General features: G+C 42.9%; 1 protein-coding gene across 2 annotated transcripts in view; it reads left to right on the top strand.

The window, feature by feature from the left end:
• LOC106593080 (serine/threonine-protein kinase/endoribonuclease IRE1-like) overlaps positions 1-13,528 on the top strand; it is an 87,304-nt gene that overhangs the window by 68,083 nt on the left and 5,693 nt on the right. For both annotated transcript variants that reach the window (XM_082958456.1, XM_082958455.1), the window contains exons 17-20: positions 4,379-4,475; positions 7,819-8,018; positions 9,603-9,759; positions 9,875-10,002. In XM_082958456.1, coding sequence (XP_082814582.1) covers positions 4,379-4,475; positions 7,819-8,018; positions 9,603-9,759; positions 9,875-10,002 — 582 coding nt within the window. The remainder of the gene's footprint in view (positions 1-4,378; positions 4,476-7,818; positions 8,019-9,602; positions 9,760-9,874; positions 10,003-13,528) is intronic.

Here is a 13,528-nt window from a genome sequence, read left to right as displayed (position 1 = left end):
TATAACCTGGTAGTGTGTGTATAACCTTGTAGTGTGTATATAACCTGGTAGTGTATATTTAACCTGGTAGTGTGTATATAACCTGGTAGTGTGTATATTACCTGGTAGTGTGTATATAACCTGGTAGTGTATATATAACCTGGTAGTGTATATATTACCTGGTAGTGTGTGTATATATAACCTGGTAGTGTGTGTATATATAACCTGGTAGTTTGTGTATATATAACCTGGTAGTGTGTGTATATATAACCTGGTAGTGTGTATATATAACCTGGTAGTGTGTGTATATAACCTGGTAGTGTGTATATATAATCTAGTAGTGTGTATATATAACCTGGTAGTGTGTATATATATCCTGGTAGTGTGTATATAACCTGGTAGTGTGTGTATATAACCTGGTAGTGTATATATAACCTGGTAGTGTGTGTATATAACCTGGTAGTGTGTGTATATAACCTGGTAGTGTGTGTATAACCTTGTAGTGTGTATATGACCTGGTAGTGTGTATATATAACCTGGTAGTGTGTGTATGTAGTATGTATATATAACCTGGTAGTGTGTATGTAGTGTGTATATATAACCTGGTAGTGTGTATATATAACCTGGTAGTGTGTATATATAACCTGGTAGTGTATATAACCTGGTAGTGTGTATGTAGTGTGTATATATAACCTGATAGTGTGTATATATAACCTGGTAGTGTGTATATATAACCTGGTAGTGTGTATATATAACCTGGTAGTGTATATATAACCTGGTAGTGTATATAACCTGGTAGTGTGTATATATAACCTGGTAGTGTGTGTATATAACCTGGTAGTGTGTGTATATAACCTGGTAGTGTGTGTATATAACCTGGTAGTGTATATATAACCTGGTAGTGTATATATAACCTGGTAGTGTGTATGTAAGCTGGTAGTGTGTATATATAACCTGGTAGTGTATATATAACTTGGTAGTGTGTAAATAACCTGGTAGTGTGTTTATAACCTGGTAATGTGTATATATAACCTGGTAGTGTGTATATAACCTGGTAGTGTATATATAACCTGGTAGTGTGTATATAACCTGGTAATGTGTATATATAACCTGGTAGTGTGTATATAACCTGGTAGTGTGTGTATGTAGTGCTTATATATAACCTGGTAGTGTGTATATATAACCTGGTAGTGTGTATATATAACCTGGTAGTGTGTATATATAACCTGGTAGTGTGTATATATAACCTGGTAGTATGTATATATAACTTGGTAGTACGTATATATAACCTGGTAGTGTATATATAACCTAGGTAGTGTATATATATAACCTGGTAGTGTGTGTATATAACCTGGTAGTGTGTATATAACCTGGTAGTGTGTGTATATAACCTGGTAGTGTGTATATATATATAACCTGGTAGTGTGTATATAACCTGGTAGTGTGTATATATAACCTGGTAGTGTGTGTATATAACCTGGTAGTGTGTGTATATAACCTGGTAGTGTGTATATATAACCTGGTAGTGTGTATATATAACCTGGTAGTGTGTATATATAACCTGGTAGTGTGTGTATATAACCTGGTAGTGTGTGTATATAACCTGGTAGTGTGTGTATAACCTTGTAGTGTGTATATGACCTGGTAGTGTATGTATAACCTGGTAGTGTGTGTATATAACCTGGTAGTGTGTATATATTACCTGGTAGTGTGTGTATGTAGTGTGTATATATAACCTGGTAGTGTGTATGTAGTGTGTATATATAACCTGGTAGTGTGTATATATAACCTGGTAGTGTGTATATATAACCTGTTAGTGTGTATGTAACCTGGTAGTGTGTATATATAACCTGGTAGTGTATATATAACTTGGTAGTGTGTAAGTAGTGTGTATATATAACCTGGTAGTGTGTAAATAACCTGGTAGTGTGTATATATAACCTGGTAGTGTGTATATATAACCTGGTAGTGTGTATATAACCTGGTAGTGTATATATAACCTGGTAGTGTGTATATAACCTGGTAATGTGTATATATAACCTGGTAGTGTGTATATAACCTGGTAGTGTGTATATATAACCTGGTAGTGTGTATATATAACCTGGTAGTGTGTATATATAACCTGGTAGTGTGTATATATAACCTGGTAGTGTGTATATATAACCTGGTAGTGTGTGTATAACCTTGTAGTGTGTATATAACCTGGTAGTGTATATATAACCTGGTAGTGTGTATATATAACCTGGTAGTGTGTATATATAACCTGGTAGTGTGTATGTAGTGTGTATATATAACCTGGTAGTGTGTATATATAACCTGGTAGTGTGTATATAACCTGGTAGTGTATATATAACCTGGTAATGTGTATATATAACCTGGTAGTGTGTATAACCTGGTAATGTGTATATCTAACCTGGTAGTGTGTATATAACCTGGTAGTGTGTATATATAACTTGGTAGTGTGTATATATATATAACCTGGTAGTGTATATATAACCTGGTAGTGTATATATAACTTGGTAGTGTGTATGTAGTGTGTATATATAACCTGGTAGTGTGTAAATAACCTGGTAGTGTGTTTATAACCTGGTAGTGTGTATATAACCTGGTAATGTATATATAACCTGGTAGTGTGTATATAACCTGGTAATGTGTATATATAACCTGGTAGTGTGTATATAACCTGGTAGTGTGTATATATAACCTGGTAGTGTGTATATATAACTTGGTAGTGTGTATGTAGTGTGTATATATAACCTGGTAGTGTGTAAATAACCTGGTAGTGTGTTTATAACCTGGTAGTGTGTATATAACCTGGTAATGTATATATAACCTGGTAGTGTATATATAACCTGGTAGTGTGTGTATATAACCTGGTAGTGTATATAACCTGGTAGTGTGTATAACCTGGTAGTGTATATATAACCTGGTAGTGTGTATATATAACCTGGTAGTCTGTATATAACCTGGTAGTGTGTATATAACCTGGTTGTGTGTATATAACCTGGTAGTGTGTATATATAACCTGGTAGTGTGTATATATGACCTGGTAGTGTGTATATATAACCTGGTAGTGTGTATATATAACCTGGTAGTGTGTATATTTAACCTGGTAGTGTGTATATATAACCTGGTAGTGTGTATATATAACCTGGTAGTGTGTATATATAACCTGGTAGTGTGTGTATAACCTTGTAGTGTGTATATAACCTGGTAGTGTATGTATAACCTGGTAGTGTGTATATAACCTGGTAGTGTGTGTATATATAACCTGTTAGTGTGTGTATATATAACCTGGTAGTGTGTGTATATATAACCTGGTAGTGTGTGTGTATATATAACCTGGTAGTGTGTGTGTGTATATATAACCTGGTAGTGTGTGTATATATAACCTGGTAGTGTGTGTATATAACCTGATAGTGTGTGTATATAACCTGGTAGTGTGTGTATATAACCTGGTAGTGTGTGTATATAACCTGGTAGTGTATATATAACCTGGTAGTGTATATATAACCTGGTAGTGTGTATATATAACCTGGTAGTGTGTATATATAACCTGGTAGTGTGTGTATATAACCTGATAGTGTGTGTATATAACCTGGTAGTGTGTGTATATAACCTGGTAGTGTGTATGTATATATAACCTGGTAGTGTGTATGTATATATAACCTGGTAGTGTGTATGTATATATAACCTGGTAGTGTGTATATATAACCTGGTAGTGTGTGTATAAAACCTGGTAGTGTGTGTATATAACCTGGTAGTGTATATAACCTGGTAGTGTGTATATATAACCTGGTAGTGTGTATATATAACCTGGTAGTGTGTATATATAATCTGGTAGTGTGTATATAACCTGGTAGTGTATATAACCTGTTAGTGTGTATATATAACCTGGTAGTGTGTATATATAACCTGGTAGTGTATATATAACCTGGTAGTGTGTATATATAACCTGGTAGTGTGTATAATTAACTTGTTAGTGTGTATATATAACCTGGTAGTGTGTATATATAACCTGGTAGTGTGTATGTAACCTGGTAGTGTGTATGTAACCTGGTAGTGTGTATGTAACCTGGTAGTGTATATTTCCTGGTAGTGTGTATATATAACCTGGTAGTGTGTATATATAACCTGATAGTGTGTATATATAACCTGGTAGTGTGTATATATAACCTGGTAGTGTGTATAACCTGGTAGTGTATATATAACCTGGTAGTGTATATATAACCTGGTAGTGTGTATATATAACCTGGTAGTGTATATATAACCTGGTAGTGTATATATAACCTGGTAGTGTATATATAACCTGGTAGTGTGTATATATAACCTGGTAGTGTGTATAACCTGGTAGTGTGTATGTAGTGTATATAACCTGTGTGTTCTCTGCTGTCCCCAGTATGTGGAAGATCCGTCATGCCACGTTGGTCTCAGCCCCGTTACTGTACTGCAACAGACCATGTGTGGTCTCAGTCACCTCCACTCACTAAACATAGGTACTATATACGTCTGTCTGGTCTGGTCTGGTCTCGGTCACGGTCACGGTCACAGTCACCTCCACTCACCCAACATACACTACCAGTCAAACGTTTGGACACACCTACTCATTCAAGGGTTTTTCTTTATTTTTTACTATTTTCTACATTGTAGAATATTAGTGAAGACATCAAAACTTTGAAATAACACATAAGGAATCATGTAGTAACCAAAAAAAAGTGTTAAACAAATCCAAATATATTTTATATTTGAGATTCTTCAATTAGCCACCCTGCCTCGATGACAGCTTTGCACACTCTTGGCATTCTCTCAACCAGCTGCATGTGGTAGTCACCTGGAATGCATTTCAATTAACAGGTGTGCCTTGTTAACATTTGTGGAATTTCTTTCCTTCTTAAATGCGTTTGAGCCAATCAGTTGTGTTGTGACAAGGTAGGGGTGGTATACAGAAGATAGCCCTATTTGGTAAAAGACCAAGTCCATATTATGGCAAGAACAGCTCAAATAAGCAAAGAAAAATGACAGACCATCATTATTTTAAGACATGAAGGTCAGTCAATACGGGAAAGTTTCAAGAACTTTGAAAGTTTCTTCAAGTGCAGTCGCAAAAACCATCAAGCACTATGATGAAACTGGCTCTCATGAGGACCGCCACAGGAAAGACCCAGAGTTCCCTCTGCTGCAGAAGATAAGTTCATTAGAGTTACCAGCCTCAGAAATCGCAGGCCAAATAAATGCTTCACAGAGTTCAAGTAACAAACACATCTCAACATCAACTGTTCAGAGGAGACTGCGTGAATCAGGCCTTCATGGTCGAATTGCTGCAAAGAAACCACTACTAAAGGACACCAATAAGAAGAAGAGACTTGCTTGGGCCAAGAAACACGAGCAGTGGACATTAGACCGGTGGAAATCTGTCCTTTGGTTTGATGTGTCCAAATTTGAGATTTTTGGTTCCAACCGCCGTGTCTTTGTGAGACGCAGAGTAGGTGAACGGATGATCAAATCAAATCAAATTTATTTATATAGCCCTTCGTACATCAGCTGATATCTCAAAGTGCTGTACAGAAACCCAGCCTAAAACCCCAAACAGCAAGCAATGCATGTGAAAGAAGCACGGTGGCTAGGAAAAACCCCCTAGGAAAAACTCCCGAGAAAGGCCAAAAACCTTGGAAGAAACCTTGAGAGGAACCAGACTATGAGGGGTGGCCAGGCCTCTTCTGGCTGTGCCGGGTGGATATTATAACAGAACATGGTCAAGATGTTAAAATGTTCATAAATGACCAGCATGGTCAAATAATAATAATCATAGTAGTTGTCGAGGGTGCAACAAGCACGTCCGGTGAACAGGTCAGGGTTCCATAGCCGCAGGCAGAACAGTTGAAACTGGAGCAGCAGCACGGCCAGGTGGACTGGGGACAGCAAGGAGTCATCATGCCAAGTAGTCCTGAGGCATGGTCCTAGGGCTCAGGTCCTCCGAGAGAAAGAAAGAAAGAGAGAATTAGAGAGAGCATATTTAAATTCACACAGGACACCGGATAAGACAAGAGAAATACTCCAGATATAACAGACTGACCCTAGCCCCCCGACACATAAACTACTGCAGCATAAATACTGGAGGCTGAGACAGGAGGGATCAGGAGACACTGTGGCCCCATCTGATGAAACCCCCGGACAGAGAACTCTCCATGATCTCTGCATGTTCCCACCGTGAAGCATGGAGGAAGTGTGATGGTGCTTTGCTGGTAACACTGTCAGTGATTTATTTAGAATTCAAGGCACACTTAACCAGCATGGCTACCACAGCATTCTGCAGTGATACACCATCCCATCTGGTTTGGGCTTAGTGGGACTATCGCTTGTTTTTCAACAGGACAATGACCCAACACACCTCCAGGCTGTGTAAGGGCTATTTGACCAAGAAGGAGAGTGATGGAGTGCTGCATCAGATGACCTGGCCTCCACAATCACCTGACCTCAACCCAATTGAGATGGTTTGGGATGAGTTGGACTGCAGAGTGAAAGGAAAAGCAGCCAACAAGTGCTCAGCATATGTGGGAACTCCTTCAAGACTGTGGTAAAAGCATTCTGGGTGAAGCTGGTTGAGAGAATTCCAAGAGTGTGCAAAGCTGTCATCAAGGTAAAGGGTGGCTACTTTGAAGAATCTCAAATATAATATATATTTAGATTTGTTTAATACTTGTTTTGGTTACTGCATGATTCCATATGTGTTATTTCATAGTTTTGATGTCCTCACTACAGTAAACAGGTGTGTCTATAGATATATAAGACTCAAACACAAGGGACTCTTGACAGGACTTGAACTCAGTTAACTTCTCTCTCTCTCTCCCATTTCTCTCTCCATCTCTCTCTCCATCTCTTTCCATCTCTCTCTCTCCATCTCTCTCTCTCCATCTCTCCATCTCTCTCTCCATCTTGCTCTCTCTCCATCTCTCCATCACTCTCTCCCATCTCTCTCTCTCTCTCTCCATCTCTCCATCTCTCCATCTCTCTCTCCATCTCTCCATCACTCTCTCCATCTCTCTCTCTCCATCTCTCTCTCCCATCTCTCTCTCCTCTCTCTCCCATCTCTCTCTCCATCTCTCTCTCCCATCTCTCTCTCCATCTCTCAATCTCTCTCTCTCCATCTCTCTCTCTCCATCTATCTCTCCATCTCTCCATATCTCTCTCTCCCATCTCTCTCTCCCATCTCTCTATCCCATCTCTCTCTCCCATCTCTCTCCCATCTCTCTCTCTCCATCTCTCCATATCTCTCTCTCCCTCCATCTCTCTCTCCCATCTCTCTCTCTCATCTCTCTCTCTCTCCATCTCTCTCTCCATCTCTCTCTCCATCTCTCTCTCCCATCTCTCCATCTCTCTCTCCCATCTCTCCATCTCTCTCTCCATCTCTCCATATCTCTCTCTCCCTCCATCTCTCTCTCTCCATCTCTCTCCATCTCTCTCTCATCTCTCTCTCCCATCTCTCTCTCCCACCTCTCTCCCCATCTCTCCCTCCATCTCTCTCTCCCTCCATCTCTCTCTCCATCTCTCTCTCCATCTCTCTCTCCCATCTCTCTCCATCTCTCAATCTCTCTCCATCTCTCCATCTCTCTCTCCCATCTCTCTCTCTCTCTCCATCTCTCTCTCCCATCTCTCTTTCTCCCATCTCTCCCATTTCTCTCTTCATCTCTCTCTCACATCTCTCTCCATCTCTCTCTCCATCTCTCTCTCCATCTCTCTCCCCATCTCTCTCTCTCTCTCTCTCTCTCTCTATCTCTCTCTCCATTTCTCTCCATCTATCTCTCCATCTCTCTCTCTCCCATCTCTCTCTCCGGTCTCCAGTCCACAGGGATCTGAAGCCTCGTAACATCCTGTTGTCTCAGCCAGGGCCCCTGGGGCGGGTGAGAGCGCTGATATCAGACTTTGGCCTGTGTAAAAAGATCCCTGAGGGAAGGACTAGTTTCTCTCTCCGCTCGGGGATACCGGGGACAGAGGGGTGGATCGCCCCGGAAGTACTGCTGGACACACCGGGAAACAACCCGGTGAGAGATACAACACACACACACACACACACACACACACACACACACACACACACACACACACACACACACACACACACACACACACACACACACACACACAGTGTGTAAATAATATAAGGTTTTGATATCTTTCCATCCTCTGTGACCTGAAATACTTCAGTTCAGTTTGTTCTACTGGGTTGTACTACTACTATAATACTACTACTACTATAATACTACACCTCCCTCTCTCTAGTGTGTTCTACTACTACTATACTACTACTACTACTACTATAGTACTACTACTACTATAATACTACACCTCCCTCTCTCTAGTGTGTTATAATACTACTACTACTATAATACTACTCCTACTATTATACTACTACTACTATAATACTACTACTTCTACTACTACTACTATAATACTACTACTACTATAATACTACTCTTCCCTCTCTCTAGTGTGTTCTACTACTACTATAATACTACTCCTACTATAATACTACTACTATAATACTACTACTACTATAATACTACTTATACTATAATACTACTACTTCTATAATACTACTACTACTATAATAATACTACTACTACTACTACTACTATAATACAACTCCTCCCTCTCTCTAGTGTGTTCTACTACAACTATAATACTACTACTACTATAATACTACTACTACTATAATTCTACTACTACTATAATACTACTCCTCCCTCTCTCTAGTGTGTTCTACTACAACTATAATACTACTACTACTATAATACTACTCCTCTCTCTCTCTATTGTGTTATACTACTACTCTCTCTCTAGTGTGTTCTACTACTACTACTATAATACTACTCCTTCCTCTCTCTAGTGTGTTCTACTACTATAATACTACTCCTACTATAATACTACTACTACTATAATATTCCTCCTCCCTCTCTCTAGTGTGTTCTACTACTACTATAATACTACTCCTTCCTCTCTCTAGTGTGTTCTACTACTACTATAATACTACTCCTCCCTCTCTCTAGTGTGTTCTACTACTACTATAATACTACTCCTACTATAATACTACTACTACTATAATACTACTCTCTAGTGTGTTCTACTACTACTATAATACTACTACTACTATAATACTACTCCTTCCTCTCTCTAGTGTGTTCTACTACTATTATAATACTACTACTACTATAATACTACTACTACTATAATACTACTCCTTCTTCTCTCTAGTGTGTTCTACTACTACTATAATACTACTCCTTCCTCTCTCTAGTGTGTTTTACTACTACTATAATACTACTCCTCCCTCTAGTGTGTTCTACTACTACTATAATACTACTACTACTATAATACTACTCCTTCCTCTCTCTAGTGTGTTCTACTACTACTATAATACTACTCCTTCCTCTCTCTAGTGTGTTTTACTACTATAATACTACTACTACTACTACAATAATACTACTCCTCCTCTCTCTCTAGTGTGTTCTACTACTACTATAATACTACTACTACTATGATACTACTCCTCCCTCTCTCTAGTGTGTTCTACTCCTACTATAATACTACTTCCTGTGTTGTAGTATAATAGTGTTGTTTCTCTCCAGACCCGTTGTGACCAGGCTGTGGACGTGTTCTCAGCTGGCTGTGTTTTCTACTATGTGGTCAGTAAAGGGCAGCACCCGTTTGGCGACACGCTACGACGCCAAGCTAACATCCTGACCGGGGAGTACTTCCTCACTCACTTCCTGGAAGACGTGCACGGTGGGTGTGTCGTCTTTCGTTTAGAGACTCTTGAGGTTTTCTGTGATTCTGATTGAGAGCTGGGTAGGGGCGGGGTGAGGTGAGGTTCTAATTGGCTGTGCTGTGTGTCCGTCAGATGACGTCATAGCGCGGGACCTGATAGAGCGAATGATCAGCAGTGATCCGGAGTCCCGCCCCTCCACTTCCTCTATTCTTAAACACCCGTTCTTCTGGAGCCCTGATAAACAACTGCAGTTCTTCCAGGTACCTCCCCTACCTCTACCTCTCTACCTCTACCTATACTTCTACCCCTACCCCTACCTCTATCCCTACCTCTACCCCTACCTCTACCTCTCTACCTCTACCTCTCTACCTCTACTTCTACCCCGACCCCTACCTCTACCTCTACCCCTACCTCTACCTCTCTACCTCTACCCCTACCTCTACTCCTACCTCTACCCCTACCTCTACCCCTACACCTACCTCTACCTCTACCCCCTACCTCTACCCCCTACCTCTACCCCTACCGCTACCCCTCTACCTCTACCTCCCTACCTCTACCCCTACCTCTACCTCCCTACCCCTACCGCTACCCCTCTACCTCTACCCCTACCTCTCTACCTCTACCTATACTTCTACCCCTACCCCTACCTCTATCCCTACCTCTACCCCTACCTCTACCTCTCTACCTCTACCTCTCTACCTCTACTTCTACCCCGACCCCTACCTCTACCTCTACCTCTCTACCTCTACCCCTACCTCTACTCCTACCTCTACCCCTACCTCTACCCCTACACCTACCTCTACCTCTACCCCCTACCTCTACCCCCTACCTCTACCCCTACCGCTACCCCTCTACCTCTACCTCCCTACCTCTACCCCTACCTCTACCTCCCTACCCCTACCGCTACCCCTCTACCTCTACCCCTACCTCTATACCTCTATACCTCTACCCCTCTACCTCTACCCCTACCCCCCTACCCCCCTACCTCTCTACCTCTACCTCTACCCCTCTACCCCTCTACCTCTCTACCTCTCTACCTCTCTACCTCTACCCCTCTACCCCTCTACCCCTCTACCTCTACCCCTCCCTACCGCTACCTCTACCCCTCTACCTCTACCCCTCTACCTCTCTACCCCTCTACCCCTCTACCTCTACCCCTCTACCTCTCTACCTCTACCTCCCTCTACCTCTACCTCTCTACCCCTCTCCCCCTCTACCTCTACCCCTCTACCTCTCTACTTCTCTACCTCTACCTCCCTACCTCTACCCCTACCTCTACCTCTCTACCTCTCTACCTCTACCTCTCTACCTCTCTACCTCTACCTCTACTTCTCTACCTCTACCTCCCTCTACCTCTCAACGCTACCTCTACCTCTCTATCTCTACCTCTCTACCTCTCTACCCCTCTACCTCTACCCCTCTACCTCTCTACCCCTCTACCCCTCTACCTCTACCCCTCTACTCCTCTACCTCTCTACCTCTCTACCTCTACCTCTACCTCCTTACCTCTACCCCTACCTCTCTACCTCTCTACCTCTCTACCTCTATCCCTCTACCTCTCTACCTCTACCTCTATCTCTACCTCTCTACCTCTACCCCTCTACCTCTACCTCCCTACCTCTACCCCTCTACCGCTACCTCTACCCCTCTACCTCTACCTATACCTCTCTACCTCTACCCCTACCCCTCTACCTCTCTACCTCTCTACCCCTCTACCTCTACCTCACTACCTATACCTCTACCCCTCTACCTCTCCACCTCTACCTCTACCTCTCTACCCCTCTACCTCCCTCTACCTCTCTACCTCTACCTCCCTCTACCTCTACCTCTCTACCGCTACCTCTCTACCTCTACCTCTACCGCTACCTCTCTACCTCTACCTCTCTACCTCTCTCCCTCTACCTCTCTACCCCTCTACCTCTACCCCTCTACCTCTACCCCTCTACCTCTGTACCCCTCTACCTCTACCTCCCTACCTCTACCCCTCTACCTCTCTACCTCCCTACCTCTCTACCTCTACCTCTACCTCTCTACCTCTACCTCCCTCTACCACTACACCACTACCTCTACCTCTACCTCTCTACCTCTACCCCTCTACCTCTACCTCCCTACCTCTACCTCTCTACCTCTACCTCTCTACCTCCCTACCTCTACCTGTCGCTCTACCTCTCTCTCTACCTCTACCTCTCTACCCCTCTACCTCTACCTCTCTACCTCCCTACCTCTCTACCTCTCGCTCTACCTCTCTCTCTACCTCTACCTCTCTACCCCTCTACCTCTCTACCTCTACCTCCCTACCGCTCTACCTCTCGCTCTACCTCTCTCTCTACCTCTACCTCTCTACCTCTACCTCTCTACCTCTACCTCTACCTCTCTACCTCTACCCCTCTACCTCTACCTCTCTACCTCTACCTCTATCCCACTACCTCTACCCCTACCTCCCTACCTCTACCTCTCTATCTCTCTACCCCTCTACCTCTACCACTCTAACTCTACCTCTCTCTCTACCTCTCTACCTCTCTCTACCTCTCTCTCTACCTCTCTCTACCTCTACCTCTCTACCTCCCTTTACCTCTACTTCTCTACCTCTCTCTCTACCTCTCTACCTCTATCTCTATCCCTCTACCTCCCTACCTCTCTAACTCTACCCCTCTACCTCTCTCTCTACCTCTCTCTCTACCTCTACCTCTCTACCTCCCTTTACCTCTACCTCTCTATCTCTCTACCTCTCTACCTCTACCTCTACCCCTCTACCTCTCTAACTCTACCCCTCTACCTCTCTCTCCCTACCTCTACCTCTCTACCTCTACATCTCTACCTCTCTACCCCTCTACCCCTCTACCCCTCTACCCCTCTACCTCTCTACCCCTCTACCTCACTCTCTCTACCTCTCTACCTCTACCTCTCCTCCACCTCTCCCTCTCTACCTCACTCTCTCTACCTCTACCTCTCTACCTCTACCTCTCTACCTCTACCTCTCTACCTCTCCCTCTACCTCACTCTCTCTACCCCTCTACCTCTCTTCCTCTACCTCTCTACCTCTACACCTCTACACCTCTACCTCTCTACCTCTACACCTCTACCTCTCTACCTCTACACCTCTACCTCTCTACCTCCCTACGTCTACCTCTACACCTCTACCTCTCTACCTCCCTACGTCTACCTCTACACCTCTTCCTCTACCTCTACCCCTCTACCCCTCTACCTTTACCTCTACCTCTCTACCCCTCTACCTCTACCTCTCTACCTCTACCTCTCTACCTCTCTACCTCTCTACCCCTCTACCACTACCTCTCTACCTCTACCTCTCACTTCTTAATACCCAATCAGACTACTAGTAGGGTATTCAGACCCCCCCCTCACTTCTCAATACCCAATCAGACTACTATTAGTCTGATTGGGTACCCAATCTACCTCTCTACCTCTACCTCTCTCTCTACCTTTACCTCTGTGTCTGAATACCCTACTAGTAGTCTGATTGGGTATTGAGAAGTGAGGGGGGGTCTGAATACCCTACTAGTAGTCTGATTGGGTAATGAGAAGTGAGGGGGGGTCTGAATACCCTACTAGTAGTCTGATTGGGTATTGAGAAGTGATGGGGGGTCTGAATACCCTACTAGTAGTCTGATTGGGTAATGAGAAGTGAGGGGGGGTCTGAATACCCTACTAGTAGTCTGATTGGGTAATGAGAAGTGAGGGGGGGGGGGGTCTGAATACCCTACTAGTAGTCTGATTGGGTATTGAGAAGTGAGGGGGGGTCTGAATACCCTACTAGTAGTCTGATTG

The sequence above is a fragment of the Salmo salar genome, chromosome 12 (assembly GCF_965601325.2).
Source record: "Salmo salar chromosome 12, fSalSal1, whole genome shotgun sequence".
Lineage (NCBI taxonomy): Eukaryota > Metazoa > Chordata > Actinopteri > Salmoniformes > Salmonidae > Salmo > Salmo salar.
This window is presented reverse-complemented; position numbering and strand designations above follow the sequence as displayed.